Source organism: Molothrus aeneus, chromosome 7 (genome assembly GCF_037042795.1).
Source record: "Molothrus aeneus isolate 106 chromosome 7, BPBGC_Maene_1.0, whole genome shotgun sequence".
NCBI lineage: Eukaryota > Metazoa > Chordata > Aves > Passeriformes > Icteridae > Molothrus > Molothrus aeneus.
The window spans coordinates 34697848-34724920 of record NC_089652.1 but is presented as its reverse complement, the minus strand read 5'-3'; the positions used below and the strand labels follow the sequence as shown (position 1 = coordinate 34724920).

General features: G+C 39.0%; 1 protein-coding gene across 1 annotated transcript in view; it reads right to left on the bottom strand.

Moving 5' to 3' along the window:
* ARHGAP15 (Rho GTPase activating protein 15) overlaps positions 1-27073 on the bottom strand; it is a 320905-nt gene that overhangs the window by 273192 nt on the left and 20640 nt on the right. The window contains exon 3 of the mRNA XM_066553615.1: positions 975-1049. Within this exon, the coding sequence (XP_066409712.1) occupies positions 975-1049 (75 nt within the window). The remainder of the gene's footprint in view (positions 1-974; positions 1050-27073) is intronic.

The window sequence follows — 27073 nt, the reverse complement described above, 5'->3', positions numbered from 1 at the left end:
CATCTGTTAATATCCCCTTTTCTATGCTACTTTTTTTTCAAGAAAACACTTCTAGGACAGCTCAGGATCAACTTGCAATACCTCTGCAAATGGATGATATTGGACTGAAAAGAATTCCAAATATATCCTAATGATACATTCTGCTTCTGTCTCAATAAATATCATCATCTTTTGTTAAGCTGCTGCCCTTCCTGCACCTTTTCAACATGTGAAGGTTGATAAAATGACCCAAAATGCCCTGAAGAATTAGCACAGAAATAGGAAAATGGAATAATTTTGTGGAGTTTGTGTTGATTTGTTTTTAAATTGTCTTTAGAAGAATAGTACAGATGAGAGTATATAGTGTAAATATTTGAGTTTCTAAACAAGAAATAAAAAGACTCTCATTGTCATGGGCTAATATTGTTAGAAACTATAAGGAAACATAATTATCACTGTATCACATACAGGTTTTATAATTTTCTTGAGTAGAATTCAAACCTTCTGAACATACCTAATCCTGAAAAGTTTGTGTAAGTAACAGTGCTGCTGATACCAAACTTTCTTTAATTAATCTGTATTTGCATATTCATTTTATTTTAGCAGAAAAGCATCTGTTTCTTGTTTCCCCTAGATTTTTCTAATGTCAAGAATTTATTGTTTTTAATTTCATTATAATATTTCTTATACAAATGAATAATAATATTAAAAACACCTCAATGAGGTCAGAGAACAAAGCCTTCATCACATTCCTTTATGCCAAAATTTAGCACGGATGAAACCCCAGTCAAGTTCAACAGAACCAACAGCAAAGTCAAGCCATGTAAATGACTTGGCACCTGCTAACATTATTCTTTTTATTGATCAAAGTCCCTCACGTTCCTTAACATCTTGAGGCATCCAAATCCTAACTTGCTTTAGTAAAGCAAGTGCAAAATTTACATTATCAATAAATAACCAGAGTGATTTATCAGCTCCACAGAGCAATTCCTTACCGTGGGTTCCTGGGTACTGATGATGTCTGCAATTGTCAAGTTGTGTTGGGAAAGATTTCTTCTGTGACGGCTTATCTGAAAAAGAAGAAGAAATATTTACATTCAGACAGGATTTGAACACATGCAGGTAAAGGTGGACCAACACATCTCATTACAGGGCACGCACAGCGTGCATTGGGTGGAGGACTGGGGTTTCTTTCAGGTGTTCCTCTGAGCCCTGGGTATTTAAAATGTGCAGCTGATATACTCTGGTATAAAACTCTGGTATAAATGTGTTTCTTGGTGATGTCACATGGGCAAATTTACCTCAAAATTAATCAGCTGATAATAATAACCTAAATTATGGGGTTTTTTCTCATCAGGAACCTCAAAAATTGTTTAACTGCTTAGGTGCTCTTAAACCCATTATAGAGAAATAGGAAAGCTGCTGATTGTAACTTCAAGGCCACAAAAAGCAAGTTAATGAAGAAACCAGAAAACAATTGGGCAAAAGCACACAAAAATCCAGCAAGTTTAAACTGCTTTAAAGGCTGTTTCTAAAGTCTCCACGATCGAAAGGTTACAGCAATTCTGTAACTCTGACTCTACAATTGCTCCCAAATTCTGAGTCCTTGATTTCCTCCAATTCTCCCTTTTCTTTGAGGAACAAAATGTAATCAACTGTGACTTAATTCTGAAAAATTATTGCTTTATACCAGAAACTATTAAAACAAAATAAAAGTTACTTCATAAATCAAGCATTTGGCAGAGCTCAATAGCATTTTACTTCCTTGAAAATCTGCAACAAAGAACAGATCCCTCAAAAGTGTGTGCGAGTATATGTGTGTGTATATATATATATATACACACATAAAACTTTTACTGTTTAAATTCAGTATCAATCAAGAAATATATAATTATGAGCTGAGGTTCTGTAAAATTTAGTGATTATTTCCTCTTTTAGCTCAAGTCACAAAGCAAACAACAAAATATAGTCTCAACTGGTTTCCACTGTATTCATCATAATGCATTCTCTTTTCCCCTATTAAAAGAGAGTTAACCAAAAGTCATAATGTATTCTGCTTATATTCAAGTGTCTGAATATAGAAAATGTTCTTAATTAATCCAGAGGGCCACGCTCAAAAAACAGTTAAACATATTATGATCCCATATTTTTTCTCCACACATTGCTTTCATGTTTATTTGTAAGCACTAAGGTTTTTAAGCCTTGAAATCTATATCCTAGATATTGCTCTACTCTCCTAGTCAGAGCTAATGAGCTTAATGAATTACCAGTTCTAAATTTAATACAAACATTTCAAAGAAAGAGATAAAACATCCTTCACAATTCAAAAGTTTCTCTGACCTATTTATGAAGAATATCACTTAACAATTTCATTAAGGGTGAGTAACAGCTGGTGACATGGCTGTGTCCTAAAGTGTTTTTCTCTCTTAATATTCTGCATCTTAAGCAATCGAGCTTTCATAAGAAATACTTTAGTTAGTGGCAGTCCCTCCTTTGGGGAGAAAAAAAATGTCAGACCACATTTTCTGTATTTTGCAATCTTGTTTTCAGGAGTGTCATGTTCCTGTTTTATTAGCATGTAGGGTAAACAAGAATGATTTGCTGATGCTATTGAGAGAACTTCTAAGATTACAGTCCTTCTATTTAGATTTTGGATGGAGCTTAATATTAATGCAGGCAGAGGCATGTATATAAATTCAAAATAAATTAATTCCATTTATCTTTTTCTTTATCTTTACTGTTAGACAACTCTGAAGGTTCTATAGTGCCTGAGACATATAGCTAAACTATTCAGGTCTAGATCACAGGAACTCTTTCTTACCCTGATCCCCCATATCCTAATTATTCCTTAACATACAAGAGAACACACTGCCCGGCGATGGCTTCTCAAATATATTCTTCACTCATCCAAAATAAATAACAAGGCACACCACCACTCCACAGTGCCTGCTTTAGCATTCAGCTGCTCTCTCCAGGAGCCCCACATGGCTATTGGGGGCCCTGTGTGCAATGTTGTGAAGTGTGGAGAGCTGAGCTGAGCTCTCGGCCGCTCTCTGGCTCAGCGATCAGAGCATTTGCAAAAGAAATGCTCACGTTTGATACTTGCTGAAAAAGGATTTATCCAGAGCCCTAAATTCATCCACAACAGAAGGAGGAAATGAGTAAAAATTGCTATTTTTGTAGGCCTAGTAAATTATCAGGGTGGTATAATTAAAGGACACTATTCAAGATTTCCAGGAAATATTAAGCAATTAAGGAAAATAAAATTCCAGGTGTGGATGGAATACTATGTCCTTTAAGAAACCTCTTTGTGTATGCAAAGAAGAAACGTTAGGGAAAACTCCATGAAGGCAAGGAAAAGAGTAAACCTCTTACATAATTATTTAATTGATACATTTGCTAAAAAGGTGTTTCTTTTTGGTAGCCCACTAATGGGCAATCTCATGCAAAGGAAGTCCTGAAGCTCCAAAGTCTGAACCTAGTTGCAATTATACAACCAAAATCCACAATTATGTAAGCCAAGATCCAGCTCTTCTGGAAAAAGACTCCAAATATTTTGCTCACAAGTGGAATTAATGGAAACTTCAATAAAGTTCTTACTGTTTTCTACCAGCCTTTTGGTTTAGAAATAGAACTTCAAAGAAAGTTAATCAAAACAACTTGAAAAAAAGAAACAGTATCATCACAGGAAATATGTTCTTTTAGACTGATTTGATAAAATTCCAGCAGGGCTGATAGAAATTTGGTCTTAAATATATTTTACAAATACCAGTGAATGGGTCAGTTACATCACTTCCCTTAAGATAAATCCAGTTGAAAGTTAAAATGTTCTCAGCAGAACCTGGGTGACAGCAGTCAAGATGGCCATGTTTCAATATACTCACAATTTTCAATGAAGTACCAAAATATTCAAAGGGAGGTGTAGGCTCTGTTATTTTCATTCTTTCATTCAGCTTTTAATAGATAGACCATAAAGGAGAGAGGTTTAGATTTTTTTTTCCTCCATAGCTCCACTTGATTACTCTAATAAACTCAAGAAAAAACCTAAATGATATCTGTCAGAAGTCCTCTACCTCACCTCCCAGGGTACGATGAAAGGCAGAGATTTACAGGAGAAGTTCGTGAGATCCCTTTTTGGGAAAGCCAGCTTATCAGCAGTTTTCTGATTTGATGAACATTCTTCAGTCAGCAACAATGTCACCTGCAGCACTAAAAATCCACTCTGCGAGCGCTTCCAAGTCTGTGGGCAAGTCTGGTTTTGTTAAATTCAGCCTGAGCTGCCCCCCCTTCCCTTAGCTAAAGGGGATCCATCTCCTACCAGAGTTATTTCAGCATCTAAGCACTAATCCGTCATCATCCTTCCCACAAAGGCAAAGCCTCCTCTCCGTGTGCCTGGTACCCCGGTGTGAAGGGACAACCATCTGACAGCTGCTGCTTGAACAGGGAGGTAAAACACAGGAACCTGATGTTTCATTTAATTTCTCTCTGTGTTCCCGTTTGTTCTTTAAATTCTCCCTCTTTTTCTGGGGATTCATCATGGCTAAGTCAGCACTACTCTCTTCACACAGTGTGGCATTGATTTAAAAAGAATCTTGGAGGATCCATTTGTTTTTTATTTCCCATTACAGGCATATTTCTAACCTAATTCATCTCGTCTATGAGAAGCAGCAGACTTCTTTTTGATTTCAACCAAACCTAACAAAACCAACCGGCATTACTCAAAATGCTGCTCCAGTGCAAAGCACAGACAATTAATTATTTCCTGAAATGTCATTCTGAATTCACTTGTATCCCTAAGTAATTAAGATAATTGTATGACCTTTCTCAGTGGCTTTCAAGATTGTCAAGTAAGTTATTCACCACAGATTATTTATCCACAAACACCACCTACAAGTAGCCTGGGAAAACCATGGTTTTCTCAAACAAGCAGCACCTGGTCTAACAGAGCTTTGCTTTGGATGGGAAACCCTTAGCTGGCATCTACCTGCTGTTTTCTCCATCATTCACAGTATTGCTCTGCCAAGGAGATGGTTCTCATGGAGGGTTTGATAGATTTCTACCAAAACCCTTTCAGTGCTGTTCATGGTTTGACCTTTCTTTTCAGGGCTCTAGCTGTTGTTTTGTTTCATCCTGCCGACACTGCAACCATGTATGTGGAGATTCCTTTATAAATAACCAAAAAAAGAGAGAAATCCCCTACTGTTGAGCCCTACTGCTGCCTGATGCTCTGCTCTGGACCCCATCCAGCAAAGCACTCTGCAGTGGCCTTAAGTGTTTTTCTGGATCAGGGCCAGAACACTCCATTCTTTACGGAATCGAACTTACTGGTGGCAGCTTGAAAGTTTTGCAATAAAAGTACAAACTGATCACATAAACTTTTGTGGAAACCATTCCCTCAACAGAGAAGGAGGGGTGACACCTGATTTAGTGATGTCTGTGGTCGTTTCATTCCCAGTCACCCCCAAACTGCAGTGACAGCTCATAATCGCTTAGATAAAGAAACTCAACAAAAATGTATTGTAGCATTTCTTAATGGCCACATCCCTTGAAAGACACCTATGGAATGGCAATGGCAAGGAGAATCCTGCAACATTTCACTCACTGCCATGCTCAAAGTGACTTGTTTTCAAGATCCAATCTTGAGCAGTATGGCAAGTCCATCGTTATCTACAGAAATTATTTGGAAAGAGCTGAGCTATGATATGATTTCATGTCAGCTGTGAAAGGCACTGAGGAAATCCCACAGGCCCCCCCACTCAGAGATGCCCCTTTGTCATTTTCAAGGGCATTTCATGACACAAAAATTGGGAGAGCCTTCAAAGGGACAGAGGGCAGGGTTAGATTATAGGTCAGGAAAAAATCTTTCCCTCACCCAAGGGAGGTGAGGTCCTGGCACAGGGTGCCCAGAGAAGCTGTGGCTGCCCCATCTCTGGAAGCACCCAAGGCCAGACTGGATGGGGCTTGGAGCAACCTGGGATAGTGGAAGGTGTCCCAGCCCATGGCAAGGGGTGGCACTAGATGGCATATAAGCCACACATTATTCTATGACTCTATTCATTTCAGTTCAGCAAATAAGGAATTTTTGTCCATTATCAAGAAGTAGAGGATGTCAAGACACAGCACGAACTCTGCCATTCCTGCCCCACACTGCTGCAGATGCTCCCAGTGCATTTGAGCTGTGCCATCTCTCAGAAGAAGACCCCTTCCAGCCCTGGGGAAAGCTCCATGTCCCACAGCCACTGGCACTCCTGCCTTGCTCTGGAGCCCTCCTAACACCATCCTCCTGAGGATCACATTAGAACCACATGGTTTATGTTTTCTTTTCCCCCTTCCTTGTCTCAAAGGGGTTTCTTCAAGAAAAAAGGTAACAAGACTAAAGGCAGTATAATATGACATTAGCTCTCACTGCCTTTTTTCCAAGGCTTGCAGGAGAGAGAGACACAAAATGCAGTTTCCTGCGCCCACCAGCCCAGATTTGCTCCTCGCCCTCCATCCCCAGGCTCCTGAAAATTCGTTACGGCGCAGGTGACTGCACACCTTGCTCAGGAATAGGAACTTGCATGGATGGAGCTCTTGTGTGCTGGCTACAGAACAGATAATCTCTCCATGCATCATTTAATAAGAAAACCACTTCCCTGTCCTCACAGGCCTACGTTACATATGACATACTCTCAGCAGAATCTGCAGCCTGGAGTCAGCAGGGGGAAGAGGAAAAGCAGCAAGCAGGACCATGCTGCCTTTCCCCTGCGCGCCTCCCTTTGAGCACACTGCCCTCTACACTCAGCTCACTTCTCCAGAGCCTCTGAAAATAATGATAATGGTTTTGCTTCCCTTGACCTCTTGCTCCCTTATAAATCAGAATCCTATAGACCTTTCCCACAGTGCAGGGGTTCTCCTTTGTATCCAAGCCTGTGAAGGTGGGTATTTTTTATCAAGGCAATATAACCACGTGGGCGTGCTGCTCCCTGGCTTCAGGACTTGCTGTAGACGAGCACCACGGTGCCTCTGCTGGGGGAGTATCTCCATTTATCTTCATTCATGAAAGAAGAGCAAAATAATTACTCAGATCCTAGCTTAAATTTCAGCCCAGTGTTAAGATGAGCTCATTCTCTGTGATCAGAGAATCATTAATCACGAGTCTGATTACAAAGCAGAGCCTGTTTGAAACCATGTTGCCTTCTTTCCCCAAATTATTGGAGGAGTGTTCTAAATTTGGGGTATCCAGTTTGGGCTAATATTTTGAGTCCAAGAATTAGCCTTCCCTGCTAGTTTTCTGCATTAATGGCGTGCTGTTTCCCAGGAGCAGATTTTTCCCTAGAGTGGTAGCCCTTTTGTTCCTCTCTAGTCACTCAAATGGCCTTTGAAATTTGTCCAATTGATCCTTGCTTTGAGGGAGTCCCAGCTGATGTAGTTGGCTTCATTTTTAGCATTTTCAGGAGTAGGAGAAGTGCCAAAAGCCTATGTAGAAGAAGAGACAGCTACAAAAGGTTCTTACCACCCATATGTGTTCAAGAAATCCTAGGGCTGCTCTAAATTTGACTGTGGGTCACTCGGATTCGTGTACCTGGGGATCCAACCATCACAAAGGAACCAACAGCTGTGCTGCCTCTAATCCGCAGGATTTCCAGCTGGAAATCAAACTGGAACCCAGTCTCTAAGCTTCAATATGCTTTAATTGCATTAAATAAAATCCTCATCGATTCCAGCAGAGAACATTAAAAGTGGGACTTCTGATATATTTCTATTTGCCTTTTCTGTTACAGCCTGTAATATGCAAGAAAATGCAGCAAGATACACACTGTGACAGCATTCATCCAGCCATACATAAAAAGGTATATTATGAAATCTAATGTATTGATAAGTTTCCTATTCTGGTTTTTCTATTCATCACACAGTCATTATTTTTGGTTCACTCTGATATTTTAATATATTTATCTAAATTATTGCAGGTGATTTGGTAAAATTACAGATGAGCAGTGCGGCAATGGTAGAGAAAATATGGAGTAAAAACAGCAGGAATAAAAATGCAATAACTATCAGAGCTTCACTGTTCTTTGCCTCTGACATCTATGTCTGCAAAACTGCTCTTTGATGTTATGGCTCTAAAGGTAAAAATCAAAGTTAATACAGACATAGAGTAATGATAGATTATCTTTTCATGTCCCCTCTGGATCTTAGAAAAATAAAGACAATAAATGTGAGAACTCAGCTGTGACAGCAAACTGTGTCAGCAACTATGACCTGAAATTGCACCCCAGAACTGTAGTCTGAGGGTAAAAGGAAAGCAAAAAAAATATCATTAAAACTTACTAAGTAAATGTGCAAAAGCATCTACAAGAATTGCCTTTACAAAATCACATCCAGCACATACACTACAATCAAAATGCTCTCAAAAGCTCTCTCCTGAAAGGACTGTCTTACAGAAAAGCATAATTAACATTGATGTCACACTCCTGCAAGTCATCCATTGCTGTTTGCCATATAAACACCCTTGTAGAAAATAATATTAATATTCCTAGACAAATGCTCAGTCCTCTCTAGTGGACCCCACATTAGCACATCGCTTTATCCTGCCTACCTAATTCCTTCTTTCGGATTTAAACAAGCCAAAAACTCACCTTATGCTACTGCAGAAGCAATTTTTATTTTTGAAGGTTAATCCAACTCAGCAGGATTTAGGGATGGCACTTTTGCTTGGTCGTAGGCATGTTGGCTCAGGCCAGACAGCTGTTTGGACATTCTCCACTGGGAATCTTGCCCTCAACACCCACAGTTGATGCACATACATGGTCTACTGGCTGCCTACTTCCATGCCCATCTGTTCAGATGGCATGGTGCCCACTCACAAGTTCGCTGGATCCTTGCCCTTAGTGTGTAGATGCCAGGCAATGATGGGCTTAGATGGGCAGCCTGCAAAATACTGAAAGTGATCATTTTTTTCCTCTAGGAAGTCCTTCCTCTGCAATAGCACTGAAGCATGGGCACCACATGCTACCCTACACTTAATAACACCTGTGGACATATATGTGCCAGAAATGGAAAGGGGGGGTGCGGGGAACGTGCTTGGGGGGGGGGGAAATATAAAGTGGAATGATACAAAAAAATTTCAAGGATTCCTGTGTAAGAATATACTCTCCATGGCCCATGGCAGTGGAGGGACACCCAGAGTAACTGGGAACAAGGAGGCTCAAGCATCAGGGCAGCACAGCCATGGCCACGCTGACCAGAGCACAGCCTGGCTTGCCCTGATTCCCACTTCTGATACCCAACTTCCCTTACAGCCACCTTGGGTACTGCACACCACTCACTACACACTCAAAGTGTATAAAAATCAAAACCAAATCACACCAAAACCAGTGTGATCTAAACCCAGACCTCTCTAAACTTCAACACACATTCCATATACACTGCAGAGCACAAAATATTCCATGGGAAGCCATGGGACCAGTGAAGGTAGATAGGAAATAAGTCATTTTAACAAAGGTCCATTTTAACTTGTGTCATCATTGCCCTTTGAAACAATAACTGAGAAAACTGTACTTGGTAACAAGAGATTATTTCAGATTATTTAGTAGATAAGGAAAGTTTTGGGGTTTTTTTCCTCCAAGTCCAAAAGTCAACCTTATTAGCTATATTAGGACAAAGCAGCAATTTAAATTATCATTTTCTTCCCTAGTTCAATTAACAGCAAATCAACATACAGCAATAATTTTATTGCTTGAAATAAGCTACTTTAAAAATTAATACTTTGTTAACTATTCCAAAAAGATACATTTTATTTACTTTTTCATCAAAATTATTTGAACTTTGTGCCTATAAATCCCAAGGTATTCTCACAGACCATCCATTCTTTAGTTGTTCTTCATACATTGTGTGGGAGTCTTTAGAAAAGTCAGAGAGACTCTGCTCTTTGATTAGATGAACTAAACTTTTAGAAGGAGGGAGGGGGAAATCAAAGAGTGCTCAAGCAGAGTATTTCCAGTGTAGTCTTTCAGGAATCCTCCTTCCTACCAACACTGTGGTGACCAAACTATCAATCTTACAAACATGCGTGAAAAAATCAAGAAGCTGAATTGCAAATATCCATGAAACGCATTGATATAAGCATTCCAACAAGTGTTTTTTTCTCTTTTTTCTTCCCCTTCCCCTCGCTGAGTGCACCCCAACAAAGCTCCAACAACTTCGAGCGCGCGCAAGCAGGCTGGACAGAGATAAATCTACAAGGCTGGATCTGCAGCCTGGCTCAGGGCTCTCATGGAGTCAGCAGTGTGCTGTGCTTGGAGGCACATTTAAGCTGTGTCTAACTTAGTGTTTACTCTGGGGTGACTGGATTTGAGCTCTCTGTCCCTACCCCAGAGAATTGTTTGCTGTGCGGAGACATCAGTCTTTGAGCATGCTCCGCCGAGTCGCTCATGTGTGGCTGCTTGATCTGTTTGGGTCTGGACATATTGTCAAATCCTTGTGTCCAAGTTCCATGGGAGCAGTGCCGAAAAAGTCCTGGCTCCAGAATGAGAATTAGATTTATACAGAACGCAAGCCAAAATAGTCGCTATGAACATCCGGTGACAAAAATCAAAGAATCGGAATAAAAAGTGGTTTGCTCTGACTCTTGAGCTCAGTTCAACTTCTTTAATCTGAAGGGAAAAGAAAGTAGTAAGACCACCTCCTTTCTAGTTTTCAGGCTCTCGATTCCAGGCAAAGCAGAGGTGAAACGCTGCCTTTTACAATGGAAAGTCCTTTGTTTTGCTCAGTGCGGAAATTCTCACAAAGAACCTTTTTGTGTGATTGAAAGGAGTATCTTCTAACACAGGTCATGGCTGACAACCCCATAGCTAAATCTTATTAAAAACTGTTCAGAGACCAAAATTAGAGACTGTAATACAGAACCACTTGGATACCTGTCAGATTGATAATATCTAGATGACCATCTAACTTGCCACCTGCTCTCCCTTCCCTTTGCACTAATAACCTGAATAAGCTTGTGAATACTTTTTCCCCAATCCTGTTGGCTCATATTAGTCTTTCATAACATCAAGACCTGCAATCTCTTAAAAAAGTCAGTTTTTCTTATTAGCATTGTTCAGAGGAGCAAATTACAGATTGCAGCACAAGAAAGAATGAAACAAAGTTTTCAAATAGATTTTCCCAGGTGCCATTATAAACATTAACATGAAAGAAAGAGTAATCAAGATAATAACTGATCTACTTCAAGTAGCTTTTTCAGCAAATGACTAATTTTGCAAAGGTCAATTAGCAGGATGACTCCTTCCTATTAGATTTGACACCATGATATTCAGCCAGGAAAAGAATGAAAATATTTTAAAGCCAAGCTTTTCTCCCCTCTTCCTTGGAGATTTCTCAGTTTTATATTTAATCACAATCTTGCAGCAAACCAGGTAGGACAGCAGTGATTGCTAGTGCTGCTACCCAGCTCAGGGATTCTCCACTTACAATTTGCCTTCATTTCACACAAAATTAATATCCTAGCATTTTTACCACAACCTGCTGACACAGTAAAACTACGATAATGTAAAGCTTAGGGCTTGGTTGGGGGTTTTTCAAATACCAAAGTTAGTTCTTCAAATTTGTATCAGACTTCAGGATTCATGATGAGATTCTTTGTCATACGTATTCAAAAAAAAAAAAAAAGTGCAATCTATTTGTGTCTTGGCAAAATTAGAACTACAATTGCAAAACTGTATTCTTCATATTGCTTAAGTGCTATTTCATTATTTGACCTTCAGAGACATAGAAACATTTCAAAAAATCTACTCCCCAAGTTGGGCCATGTCCTGAAGAGAACACTGGGGACAGGGAATATTCCTGATCCAAGCGCACTGAACCTCCTGGTATTATTCCTGTGCCATCACACTGACAGCAAACCACATACTGCTAACACAGCAGAAAAAGAAAGGAAGAAATGGAATTATCCTGTTTGAAACTTGTGAAGCGTCTAGACAGACTGAAAATTGCCCCCGATTTGATTTTCTTAATTCTGTTCTTACAGGAAAAAGTCACCTATTTTTCAAAATGTTAAAAAAAATACTCTCAGCAATACAAAGATCATCCACTGCCATCCAAGATGTGGGCAGTGTATAAAGGCAGCATTACCCCAGAGAAGTAATTTACCCTATTAAAAACCCCCAAATTACACATCTATATAATTCATTTAAAAACCCCAAACAACCATCCAGCAACTCAAGAAAACAAATGAACCAAACATTGTTAGGAGCTTTGATGGCACACAAAAACAGGACTTTAACTGCATATTTCAGTGCATATGTTGTACATACCAAACTCTCAGCAAAGTCACAAATATACATTGTGTAATGTAGGGAAAAAGGTTTTGATTTATCACTTCTGTGCTTGGTTTCTTTCTCTTCCAGCCCCAGCTCAACAAAGGCTTTCAAACAGCACCTGCCACCAGATCGCTTTGCTTCTCCACCCCACGACATGGATGAGGAATCAAGATGGCACCACTTATGAAAATGTTTATATAAATATTTTATCCAAACTGTGCTGGACTTAACATATGCTGGATATTTCTCTCTGATATCTCCCTGGAAGGGACACATTTCTTGGTTGAAGGCATGAAAACACAATGAATTTACCAATTCTCTTGGTAGTTTCCCACTAGCCTTTTGCAAAATGTGCTGTAATTCTCATTTTATTTTGGGGGCATTCCAACTTCCTGACATTTCATCTTGTATACCCATTTCCCACTACGTTAAAGAACTCTGGTGCCCAATGTTGTCCCATAATGTAGGAAAGAGAGAAATAATTTGCCTTTCAATTTCTTTCAATAATTTAAACATGCTGAGGTCTGTAGGTCCTTCATTGTCAAGAAAATTTTCCTAACCTCACTTATTTTTTTGTTTTGCTTCTTCCTTGCATAATCTTAATTATTTTAGAATCACTATTCTGATTTTCTACTCATCAGTGCCATTGAGAGATATGAGCATTTGCCATCTCCCTGCTTCATTTTCACTCACAATGGCCAGCTCAAACTTCTTGACCCCAAAACACCCACAAAAGCAATGTTTTACAGCAAAATCCCAGAACACAGTTTCTAATTCTGGGTGCAGCAGGGCCTGATTCCCATATATACATACATTTGGATAAATTAAAATGCACTTTCAGCCATTAAGCCATCCAGATCACTCTCCACTAGTGCCTTTACCCAGACCTATTTGCCAGTCCATCAATCTTTGCTTTATTTTCAAATGTTATTAGAACTGTTCTATTTACTTCCATATCATGGATAAAAAGAGTGATTAGTGTCAAGATTAATACTAGTCCCTGGAGAACAACTCTAAAAATTCACCCAGTTGATGATGATTCCCCAGGGACTACTTTCCAAAATGTGTAAATTAATCAGTTCTTAATCCATTTAATGTGTGCTTCACTGATACAGCACATAACTAGTATTTAATCAGAATGTCACGTACTATTAAGTTGAGTGACTTAAAAACTTTCACTGCACAAGTATGGCTCCTTTTCCAACCAGACTTACATCAAAAAAATAATCCATTTGGTTGCATTTTTTAAATTTGTTATTTGTTCACTTATTATGATTGACATCAATGATATTCCTATTTTTTAATTGAACCCTGGAACACTTTTCCATTAATTGACCCAATACTCTTATGGGATAATTTGACTGTGAAATTTTCCAAGTCATGCCATTTTCCCTTTCTGAACACTGGCATAATGATTGCCCCTTTTTTTAAATTTCGTAATTTCCATGACAACTAAATATTTACAATTTAAATGAACAGGCATGGACCACCTCAGAAAAATCTGCAAGGTTGTAGTAAGACATTTATTTAGGTTTGCTAAATTTTGCCAGATATTGCTAATTTCTTCTGGAATTAGCGGTCAACAGACTTTCTGTCATTAATAGGATAGAAGCGGTGATGAACTTTTCTCCTAATCAGACCATGTGATTTCAGGAAAACACCAAACCAACCACAAACACAAAACCCCACAAAATTTATTCATTTTTCTGTATCACTGTTATAAGCCTCATCATCTTAGCAGTGAGCCTGTAACAGCACAGACTTGAGCCCTTAAAAATAGAAATAAAACAAGTTCATTGAAATTATTCCTGTGCACAGAGTTCAGAAATTAAAGAATTTGGAAACCTTCAGGATGCAGGGAATGCCTCCCTTTTATCCAGCACTGCAGGGCTTGCAGGATTCCCCTCAGGGTACAATACCTGGGGTGAAGTTGGTGGTTGGGAAGGTTTTATACACATTTTAACATTTTGCTGCTTTCTACTGTGTAAAGGACCTGTCTTTGCCTGTAAGAAGTGCCATCACAAAAAACAGTCAAATAGCCAATACAGCCCAGTTTGTCACTGCCTAGATTAATAGATTTATAAACTGCTGAATGCACAGTCCACCTGATAGAACAAAACTATCTGGACTCTACTGCAAAATCAACTTCATTATTTAGCATGCGGAAGCTGCATTTTATACAACCACCTCTTTTTCTGTGAGGAAAGTTGCTAAATCAAAAATGGGATATTTTCTCTCACTTATACAGGTGCACATATAACCAGGAAGGCAGAGGCAGGCTGGTGCACTGTGACATGCTGATTTTTTAAACACTTAGCAGGTTTAAGCATGTGTGTGGTTACAGTAGAGCATAAGGGAAGATAAAGCCACCTAAATTATAATTCCTTCAGTCATTTATTACACATTGCCATAGAAACGAATTCACAAACTATTTTCCATGTGGCTCTAAAAGTATCAAAATTCATCTTAAAATGTTCTACTATCAGTATACAAAGGGCCATTTGCTTCCCAGCTCAAATACCCAAAAATATTGTAAATGGAGTCTGACCTAAATAAATGCTACTCCAGATCTGAAGATCATCAGATCCATTACACAAAGCCATTCAGGCACAGACAGAGTGGTGGTTGCAAATGTTCAGATAAATTAGCATAAAGGCACACGTATCTCTAATAGGTTAATAAGTACAACCAGTGGGAAGTGAAAATGGTTGTTTGCCTATAGACTACTGTGAGAGTTCATCATTTATGGGGGGAACACACACAGAAACGCGCGACAGTGATTTTTCTTCCCTCCCACAAAACACATTATTTTAATAATTATTGAAAGATTAGGAGGTAGCCAAATGGTGTGGACGGAATTTTCTTGAAATGGTTTGGATCTGCTTTGCAAGTGATATTTTTGCGAGTCTAACACCCCCTGTTTTGTAGGTCACACGGATATCCACAGACTGCGGATACTGAAGGCGCTTGTCCTTCAGCCTTCTGCCTCACCACATGATTGAGCATCCATATACCTTACAACCATACACCCTGTCGAGTGTTATTCTCTTACATATCACAATTTACCTCGCTTCCTCCACTCAAACATGCAACCAAGCTGAGCAACAAGCTGCTTCAGCTGCCATGTCATTTCAGTTTTTACACATCTTCTCTTTTTTATGTGCGCTCTACATCTCCGTGATGTCTCATCTCCCCGTTCCACTGCCATAGGCTACGAGTCAGGAACAAAGCTCAGGCTCAATGTCAAACAGAGTGAAAATGGGAAAATATCATAGAAGAGAAAATTAATGGGCACAAACACAGCTCTGAAACTTCCATCCTTGTGGGCTTTGCAACGTCCCATCATTTCTCGGCAAAATATGAAGGAGAAGGGAGTAATGGTATTTCTACAGAAAATGCCTCAAAAATGTATTTAGCTAAGGAAAATACAAAGTGGAAGAGTTATGCTTGCACATTAAAAAGTAAATAATCTTTTAAATGTTCAACGAGGCCCTTTGATATGAAAAAAATAATTTATTCCCACTCTCCACCATTTTCCTGCTGTCCCTCTTTCCTTGCCTGACCACCGTGGTTTACAGAGGTTCGTGTTTCCAAAAATGCCTCAGCAATAAAGAGCCCCAAGTCTGAAACACAGGAACAGACCCTGAGGCTGGAATCATGGCTCCTCTGCATGAACTGAGGTCTTTCATTTCAAACAGGGAAATTTCAAGGTGAAATACACAAAATCTCTCTTGTCAACAGGTTCACTAGTTATGTCTTTAAAACAAAATTGGCGCCTTTCAACTTTTCTCATTGTTTTTGTTTTGGTTTTTTTTCTGTAATAAAAAATTTGGGTTTCAGGGAAATTATGATGTTTGCAACCCACATCATAAAAAAATCTAAATTAACCACACAACCCCCAAATCCCAGTACTTTAAAAATGGTTGATCCTGCCCACATGGACATGGCTGGCAAATTCCATTGTATGGAATCAAGGTCTTAGATTAGACATTTGGTGACTGTGAAATCTAATTCATGACCTAAAACTTTTTAAAAAATAGAGATTGTATTTTTCTGAAAAAAATTAGAAATCCCAGGGTACAATAATGCAAAGGAAAAATGGGATGCTTCAGTTTTATTCTTAAATTGTAGAATTATCTTGCTCTAGGAAATACAGTATTGTTTAGAAACCTGTATCTCTCATCCCCAAGTGAGCTATTTTTAAAAAAAAAAAGCACTTCTCTTTTTGTCAGTTGCCAAAATCAAACACAGGCATAAATGCTGGTATGTCAAATATTAACATTGGTATTTATTTAGATCCAGGTACTTGATTTATCAGCTAAATTATTTATTCAAGAGGTAACACTATACTTCATGTAACCCCATTTCATATTATGTGCAAACCTTACCTGAATATATTATGTGCAATCTTAATAAACCTTTTCACTTTTCAATATCAGTCCTTCATTTTTTTCACTGTTTGAAACATATAATTCATTTTTTGTACTAACATGCTATTACTGAGCTTACTGCAAACTGTATACATACTTTTCAATATATTTCAGATGAGCAAACCAGAGTAAAAAAAAATAAAATATCTTTTTTTGGGTGGGGGGTGAATTCATTCATGATGCATTTTCAGTCTGTTTATTAAGTAATCATATCTGGGTACAAGTGTCAACACAATTTACGTTTTGAATAATGTGAAGCAGATAACCTCAATTAACAAGTAATTAGAGTCATTTTCCTATTAAGCAGTTTCCCTAATTGTTTTTGAAACCTGGAACTAAAATTGTAATAAATAATAAGCGGCCAAAACATGTCCCTGCATTAGTTTAATCCAGGCTCTTCCAGTGGAGCCTGGGAAAAAAAGCAGCAGAAATAAGGGCTGACTCCTCATGAGATATTGAGAGAAGGGGGAAATATTTTGTAGCTGTGGACTCTTCATAGTGTACTCTTCTGTTGCTTTTTTTTATTATTTTTTTATTGATATTATTTCCTTTCCCTTTCTTTTTTCACCCCCATGATTTCATATATGAACTTTTAACATATGAGATATTTGACTTAATCATTGCTGTGGATTGACTAGAGCTCATCAGGGAAAAGCCATCCCCCAGTGAACACAGAGGGTGTGATCTCAGCTGAACTACATTTTATAGTAATACAAATTAATTTGATCCCTTGCATTCTACCTTGTCAGCACACCATGCCTCTCTTTATGTAAAATAATAAATATCAACCTGTTTTTCAACACAAATAGAACAATTTGTGTGTTTGCTGCTGGTCTTAAAAAAAAAAAGTCTTTCACTTGAATATCAGTCTTTAAATAGATACCTGTCATATCTGAAGTACAATAAATGAGCTTAGAGAACATGAGAATTTCACATATATTTCTCTGCTCACACTGCATGTTTTCATGGAAAACACCTAGGTTGCACTCTGTCTGTCACATCCAAAAATGGGGAGAAATAATTTTCTAGCTGAAAACAAGAAAAGACCCAGCAGCTGCTCCTCACCCAGAGCCAAAACAAACAAGTGAACTAAAAACTAACAGAAAAGCTACACAAAAACCCCAGGGAAAAAAAAAATGGGAAAAAAAAAAAAAAGAAAAAGGGAAAAGAGCAAGTGCAATAATAGGGGGCTGCCCCATTCCTGGATATGTCCAAGACCAAGTTGGATGGAGCTCTGAGCAGCCTGGTTTGGTGGAAGGTGTCCCTGCCCGTGGCACGGGATGGAACTGGATGAGCTTTATGGTCCCTCCCAACCCAAACCATTCCCTGGTTTTATGATTCCATTCTCTCCACCCACAAACTCCAGCCTAAGCCAGAGCCTCCTGACCTGTAGTAACATTTATCACAATTTCAGCTGCTAGGAGATACCATTTTCACCTGAAGGAGAGGAAAGTGATGGAATTCTTACAGACCATGAAGGAACCAAGCTACTCAAAAAGGCTCTTGGCACATTTCTAACCAGACTTCATCCTCCACCCCACAAACACTTGGCTGTTGGCTTTAAGTCTACAGGAAATTTTGCCAGCCTTGGAAGAGTACAAGACTTCTATTTACAAAATTCATTTTTTACAAAATTTCAATAAAGCAGCAAATCAAAACCAGACCGCTCAAAATAAAAATTAAAAACCCAAGGAAGACAGCCTGAGAAATTCCAGGAAAAACTGGCAGCTACAGAAGGACATGATCTGTCCAGAAGGAATACAAACATTTAAATAACTTGCTGGAAATTAGACTTTGTGAAAAATACCATTGATTCCTTTCAAGTAATTTTATTAAAAGGTCTATTAATGCTTGGCTTGCACTTTGTGGCCATGAGAGATGTTGGAGCAAAGAGCTATCAAAGGTGGCTATCAAAGTTGGGTTTTTTCCATTTAACTTTCTCTAACTATTAAGCTGCTCATTTTGTGGAGACAATCATTAGTGTCTTTAATGTGAAACAAAGCTTCTGGATAAGAGCTGCTAGCTGAAGATCAATATGAAAGATATCATTTCAGTTACAGCTTTAATAACTGTAACAATAGGGAGCCTGGCATTGCAGGCTTTATGCATTAATGTAATTTAGAATCTACCAGGTACAAATCTTATCAAACATTAGCAGTGGCTGCGTTGGGATTTTCTAGGTAAGAAAACTGTGTGATAAACGGGAAGTATTTGAAAGGTAAACTTTCATGTAATCAGGCTCATCTGCCACAAAAACATGAAAGAATTTACATTAAGAAAGTGAAATAAATAAACCAAAACAGAGTCTGGGAAAAGGATGGACATTTTAAAGGATATAGTAGTTCATGTGCTCAGAGTGCACTAGAATGTCACTCTTGTTTATACCAACACAAATATGACCCACAAAACTGGAATTTCAGCCAAATTCAGTGCAACTAAAGATTTCATGCAAACCATCATACACAGAAAAAGAAACCTACCTGGATGTGCATTCAGCTAAACCCCAAAACTGATGAGGAACTTTTTTCCCTGGCTGCCAACAAAGCACCACCAGCACCAGAGACCAGAAGCACAACCCTTCCTCCAACCACAATTCACAGCTCCACCCAGCAAATTTACATTCCCACCCCATTTCTTCCCACCCACCTGTCTCCAAATCCCTCTGCTACCTGCTTGATCCATGCTTTTCACAATGGGCCCAGTTGCCCCAACCTTTTCCAGGATTTTGAGATTTGCATGGTGGTGTCAACCTTAGTCTTCTGCAACAGTTTATCTACAATCATGTTATTTCTTTTCCCAGCTCTCCAATTTCTTGATTAAAATAAAATTTAAAAAACAAAATACAAAAAACTCAACCCACCACCAAACGGTAAAACAAAACAAGAAAAGAAAATCAGGCCTGAAAATGTTAAGCCACAAATTTTGGCTCTTCCCTGCAAAGTTATTCTTAAAACCTGATGCAAACAATTGGCAGTTCTTTAAACAATTTGTTTAACTTGTGTCCAAATGTCTTCAGGTTTTAGTGCTTACAGGTGGCTACTTTAGATTTACACTTTAATTTTGAGAAAGATCTAAACTGGGAACACTGAATTTTCAGTTTATCATTTGCTGATAAAAAATGGAAAGCTCAAAGTTAAAGTAGCCAACTACTGGAAAGAGTTGGCACCTGGCATTTTAATTTTTAAACATTGGGGGGTTTTGTGTAATGAGGTTATAAAGTAAGAGTCTGACTTCAGGACCACAATCAAGAAGAATGAGCTCTTAAGGATGACAGAATCACTAATGGGAAGCTCAGTTGGTCCAAAATCCAGGTTTGGTCCAAATAAATGAACAAAAGTTTGGATGCTTGTCTGGGTTTTTCTACCTGCCTTGGGGCTAGAGATGTCATGAGAACAGATTCTCTCATCACAGCTGCAGCACTTCCAGTCCTGGCCATGGATGAAATATCCAGGAGAACAATCTTTCTTACAGAGCTCTGGGGCAGGGGAGGGAAGTAAGGGAAAATAGGATGGGGATTTCACAGACTTTCAAATCTGATTCCAAAACTGAGGTAAGATTCAGAGATTAGAAAGGAAAACACATTTTTTACTCTACTTGGGTTTGGCTGTAGTCTTCAAAGCCACTTTTTACTGCAACTGGAGAGAGTGTGGCAGCTCAGAGAGTCAATAAACACAAAAAGAAAGGTGCAACTGCTTCTATAGTTTAGGCATATTCAGTACTGTCCTAAAATAACAAACATAACTTAGTTGCATTGGTCTATGACATGTAAGTATTTTTTTTTTTATTTTTAATAGGCTGTATATTGAGAAATGAAGCTCCTTCTTCCTCTCAAGGTGTTGGGTTCTGGGCCCTTTGAAGGGGGAGGTTCCAATCCAGCTGTGTGTCTATGCAGGTACACCCTCAACTAGAAAATCATGGATGATAAAGACCTATTTCCATTAAGGCTATGAATCACACCAAACAGGAAATCAAACAGAAAATAAAATATTGCCATGTTAACATGACAGGATCAGATGCTGAAAAAAAAATAAAGAAAGAAAGGTTGACTTCAAAGGAAATTTCATGTGATTTAGGGCAGGAGAATTCTGCTGTCAACTATTTGTCTAATAGGCACATTGCCTAACAAGGACACTCTTTTCTATCTTAAAACCCCTTCTCATTGCATTAAACAACATTTATTAAGCTTGTGCATACACAGTGCAATAGCACATGTATTTAGGGCATGCACAAAGTAATTTGATCCCCAGTTCATCTCATTGGTACTGCAAATGTTTCACTGCAGTATTAAAACTGACCAAAAAAAAAAAAAAAAACCCACAAAAAACCCCTGGTTCTTTACCTCTCCTGTCATGTTGCATTGGATCACTCGGTGCCACATGATGTGATATCATGTAGCTCAATGCAAGGAGACACATGTCCCTTCTCATTGGAAATTTAAAGAAATGGAGCTCACTTTTCCCCTGTGGGAAGCTATGCAGGTCAGGTGCCCAAGACTAGCTATGGGAAGTTTGATATAATCTCAGTTTCAGTACCTACATATTTCAAATCTGATGGCATTTTTGAAAGGAAATGTGTTAGATACCACAATTCAGCTGTAACACAGTATTTAATAAAGATAGCATAAGAGGAATATAATTCCACAGCTTATGTTCCCTGTCACAGTGTGCACTGACACAGATTTCCAGAGAGACTCCTTTAAACAACAATTTTTAAGCATATTTTTTGAAACATACAGCACAGGACACAAAGGCCCTCAGAGAAACCTAAAGCCGCTGAAAGCACAGGGGTATAGAATCAAGGGAAGAGAAGTGATTAATGATGAAGCCAATATAAGGCTTTTTTGGATGAGAAATAGTGAAACAGTTAAGCACAGAGAATATAGATAAGGAAAATGTACAGGACCTGGGGCCAACTTCTCCTCTCAGTTACACAAGCATAATTGTGGAATAATTCTGTTTTAATTAATAGAGTTAATATGATGAGAATGGAATTATCTACATACAGAGCATGATTGAAACATTACGGTTGAACCAGCTTTGAGGCAGCCTCTTTAATGTGTGGAAAAGAAATATACATTCTCCACAGTCCCACTTTACAGGTAGAGAAACAGAAAAAAAAAGTACTAAAAAATCCCTTTGGCAGGCAAACATCCAGGCTGGGACCAGGGAAACATGACAAATTCCAGTCCAGCTCCTTCTCCACTTGGTTGCAATGAATAAATACAACTGAAGGCTATCTTGGAAGCCAAGTGAAATATTATGTGTATAAAATTATCTTGCTACATCATGGCATGTTGCTGTCCCACTCCTGAATCAAAAAGATGTGGCTTTATAGTGTGTTGGTCTGTTTAACATCATGATGGCAACTTCAGTGTCATTAACATGTCTGTGTATTTGGATGCCACTTCTTACAGGATAAAACAGACAAAAAGTTAGAAGCCTGAGGAGCAGAATCAGCAGAGATTTTTATGAAATAATTTTTTCCTACTGGTAAAAACCAGAAGGATATATGGTGTGGGCTCTGAAATGATGGTAATACAAAAGCACTGGGATCACTGTAATTTGAATCAGATGTTAAGGTAGAGAAAAGAATATTATTTGGAGGGTTAGTTCAAGCCTCATGTCCAAGTTTTCTTAGTCTGCTGCATTGCCTTACCAGGACAGCTCAAAGGCCACACTCTGCAGAGCTTTGGAGCAAGCAAGTTTTGAGCTACAAACTCCTGATTCAACTCAATGATGATTCTTTGGGTTTTAGCAAGATAAGTTGAAGGAGAGGAACATTTAGAGTTCCTAGAGTTCACCTCATTTCAACATTTTCACACATTTCTGATAGAAAGAATAAAGAGGGGTGTCTCTTTCTCCTTTTTTCCTTCTGAGTTTCTGTTGGTTCCACAGCCCTGGTCCCCAGTTATCAGTGAGAAATGACAGCCTCAGCCTGTGCCTGCACTCTGCTCTTCAACAAGACATCACATTTCATGTGATGTGGACCAAAACTGGTATTAGCATGAATTTCCACTACTCTTCTGTAGGTGACAATAAAATCAATCATTACTAATCCAGAAACTCTCATTTACACCTTGCCTTTCCTGTACTCTCTGAAGAACTACCAACTCTACCTTAGAAGATATTTTTGAACGTTACTCTGTCTACTTTCCTATCGGTGTCTCAGTGTTAACAAATGAGAGTGGGAGTGAGAGAGTGGCCAAATATCTTAAAGGGTGAGTTCAGGGTTCCTGGTGCTGCCCCAAGCTCTCACAAGGTCCTGCCCTGAGCAGTGACACCCCAAAGCTCCAGATCCTGGAGAAGAACCAGCACTGCCACCTCATGTCTCCACAGCTCCTGCCAGCATCAGACACTAAAAGGGCTGTTAAGAGATTAAAAGAAAATATGGAACAAAAGAAGTCAAGCATGGGTTTTAGATGGTAAATTAAATAATATTTCCATAACCAAGTTTTCATTTTTTGTCCCTCAAGGCATACATTACAACAGAGAGAAGTGTCTCATCTGAAAAGAAAAAAAAATTAAACTCTTTAATTTTTTTTTACCCTTTTTTAGATGTCCTATCAGCTTAAAAATATTTTTTATATCTATCTACACCAAGCTTTCTATGAAACTCAAAGGGATTTGTAGACTTTGAGGAATGCATTGATCTTCTCATAAACCACCCAAATTGTAGAAAACTCTATTAATGATAAAGAAAATGTTGGATTTGTTCACTACATGTTAGGAAAACAACGGGAGGGGGGGGAGGTATTCATGAAGAGGATGCAAAACTTCTTAACAGAGCATTCAGCTAGGAGGGTATTTTAATATTGAACATCCTTTCAAATAATTCCATTTTCAAGCGGCAAATGATGGGAACACCAATGTTTTAGAGACAGCTGCTCCTCCAGCTAGCATCTCCCCAGTTTTTAAAGGGGAACAAAAATTAATAAAAAGGGGAAGGGGAAGGAAAGGGGGGGGTGGCAAGACGTTTGGCACGGGGTTGTGGGTCCGTGGGATCAGCTGCTCCAGCTGCAATCCCTGGTGCTGCTCTGCCCCCTGGTGCTGCCGCGGCCGCAGAGCATTCCCCGCCGAGCATCCCCCGCTGTCACTTCTCACTTCTCCGCCAAGTTCAAGGTCAGTGCCTAGCTATTTTCAGCTCATCTCTTCTTGATCCATGCAGAGAAATGACAAGGTAACGTGATTTGGGGTCAGCTGTATTACAGGAACCGTTACATAAACGGAGAAAGTGGAAATCAATCCCGGCTGACAGTGTCTTCGGGATAATCAGCGCTCACTCCATGCCGCTGTCAGCTCTCCTGCATCAAACACCATGTTACTTCTGTCACATCTCCTTAACAAAACCAGAGTCTCACTTTTGGCAAAGTAAATAAATATTTCACTCGGGCTTGCATTTAATTCATTGTTTAGAGAACTTTAACACTTAGGACTTGCAAAGAGTCCCCATTTGGAGGAGAAAAGACAGCTTACCCTGTCAGGTCCATTACTGCCTGCAAAGGGCGCTGGCAAAGATACAGTGGACTCTTATGAAACACCCCATTCCTCGTGTTTTGTGTTTGATTCCTTTAAGCAGACGATTGTCCTCCAAATCTCCGTCACCGAGCGGACCTCGCCTTCCCAAAGTGCTTCACCTAACCCACGGTCACCCCAGCCCCATCACAGCTCTTCCCCCTAACGTTCTAGGACACCTCCCCTCAATTTGTCTGATTATTATTGCTCGATCTGAACCATTTCCTGCCCTGAGCAGACATCTTTCCCTAACGCAGAATTATGAACATATCATTTCACAAGATGCGGCGCGTTAGCCGCGTCTCAGTGGCGGCACATGGTGCGGCGGTTTGGGGGGAGAGCAGCCACTCCATCCCACCCACCTTGTGCTCCCATGGAACTGCCAAGCCCGCCGAGGAACAATTTGCCATAATATTAGTTGTCAGTAAATTCAAAGACGGAGCTCCTAAAGCTATAAAATGGATTAGAAGCAATTTAAAAAAGAATTAACAAACTAGAGTAAGAGTATACTGTCAACAAACAAATGCTTCATCATAGCACTGTAATTTGGAATTTTAATTACCCCTCTGCTTCTGTAACAAAACAATGTCTGAACTGGCAGCCATTTGAATCTCTCACAGGTCATTGAGCATTCTAGTTAATTACTCTATGAATAGCCTGTTTTTCTCCCCTCTGGAAACACGTTTCTAATGGCAGTCAAGGTCTGACAAATGTGTCATCTACATAATTAGCTAGGAAGCAACACAAAACATTAAACATGCTTTGTGCCGACAACTATCAAAACATTTCATTTGTTGTCAATTATTCATTACTTTGTAGGTTCTGAAGGGGTTGTTATTATGAAAATAAGTCCAGATGCTAACAAGGTTAGAGTTTTTTATTCAAATTAGTAATCAGAGGACTAACTTTAAAAAATGTGTCTTGTGTACGTTTACGGCAGCGTTCAATCAGCACTAAATTATAAACGAATTTAGCTAAGTTCAAGTGAAAATAGCCATGGCAGAGCACATACACTAATTTGTGGAGTTGCAGCTCTCTTTGAAGTTTTAGGATCCAAGCTGAAGTAGCAAACTTTCAGAACCTTTGGCAAGACTAATTTGTGCTTGGTAAATAGAGTAAAGATTTTCACAGCGTGAGATAATGTAAGATTGCAAAAAAAAAAAAAAGAAAAAAAAAATGGAGGTTTTTGAACCTTTTTTCTACCCTCCTGTCACACTGAGTAAAAGTCAAAATCAGCAATTCTGACCCCTATAATATCTTGTCTGAACTTCGGTTTGGCTTAACAAGGAAGCCAAACCAGTTACATTCACCACTCCCTTAATAGAGCTGAAATGAATTTATCCTTGCTTTCAAGAAGAAATAGGTGCTGGTTATTTCCTTTTTCTATGATCTCATTATGATGCTGCCTGTCAAGCTACGCAGCTGAAATTGTACAGTGAAACTGTGGGGAGGAGAAATAAATGGGGAGTTGAACAATAAAATTAACTTCTTCCTTTTTAGCCAGGATTATTTCAGCTGAAGTGCTATGATGCAAATATACAATAAAGAATAACTTCTCACAGGGCATATTTAAGAAAACAGAAATGAAAAAAAATATTATTCACAAAAGCAAGAGGTTTGTTTTGAACCTGAAAACACAAAATATTGGTCCTGTAAAAGAGTTGGGAGGCAAACCTGAGGAAAATCACTTATTGAAGATAAGCTGAGCCCTAAAATAGGCTCATGCATTAATATTCCACTTTCAGCTTTTAAGTCACATCTGTGCAGGCTGAGGGCCTCTGCCCCAGAGCCAGAGCAGCTCCTCAGGTAGGGAACGAGGGACACAGGCACTGAAATGGGTGAAAAACTGGAGCCAAGGGCTGAAGGAGGCAGTCTGTGAGCACCACGCTCAGCAGAGAGCAGATCTATGTTTCCAAAGCACAAAACCAGTCTGAACACAGCAAGTGGACATATGACACACTTCATTTCTCGTTTTCCTGCCCTGGAAAGGGGAATGCCTAACGTTACTAAACAGACTTGTTTTCTTTTAGCAATATTCGTGCTCAAGAAGTGAATCTGGACTGTGTTTGTGGACCCACAGCTTTCACACCTACCCTGAAATACTTGGAGCAAATAAGGTGTAAGCTCGCATTTATTAATAATTCCCACCCGTGTCATGGGAAGCTCATATATTTTTCTGTATCTGTCCCAGTGCTGTTACATGATTTGTGTACACCTTGAAGGGAACACAGCATTTTTTCTTTTATAGAGACAAACGTGGCTGCATCTGTAACAGACCAGTGTATGATGACAAAATTTGCAGAGAATAAAGTCTGGGCAGTCACTATTTAGATCACAGTAAAGAGAATATTTTTCAAAACTACATCAGGAGAAGGTTTTCTGCTTTTAGAAATATTTTGTCAAGATTTGCTATTTCCTCCAAGAAAAAAAGTAAACTGGAGGAAGAAAAAAAAGGAGCTATCCTCAAAAACTTTCCCTAAATAAACTACACTATAAAAGAAGCTCTGATGATCTCGCAGAGATTGAAATAATCCCTTTCTGAGCTAAAACTACCCATAGCAATGAAACTGAAAATACTCTAAAAGAGGGCTGGAGACTGTCTTGCAATTAACATTAAACAGATAACATATTTATGAGGAAGTCAAAATATTTTGGAAGCCGATAATCCTGTAAGCCTTAACGTGGTATAAAAACAACAAATAAATGCAAAGTGTTACTGTTACACATGCCTGCCTGATCAATGGTTTTCACATATTGATCTATAAATGGAGTTGACAGTCTGTGTTGGCTGCACATTTTCCAAGCAGCTCTATTTTTGTACAAAACCAATACGGGCAATTACCTTTGTTTGAGA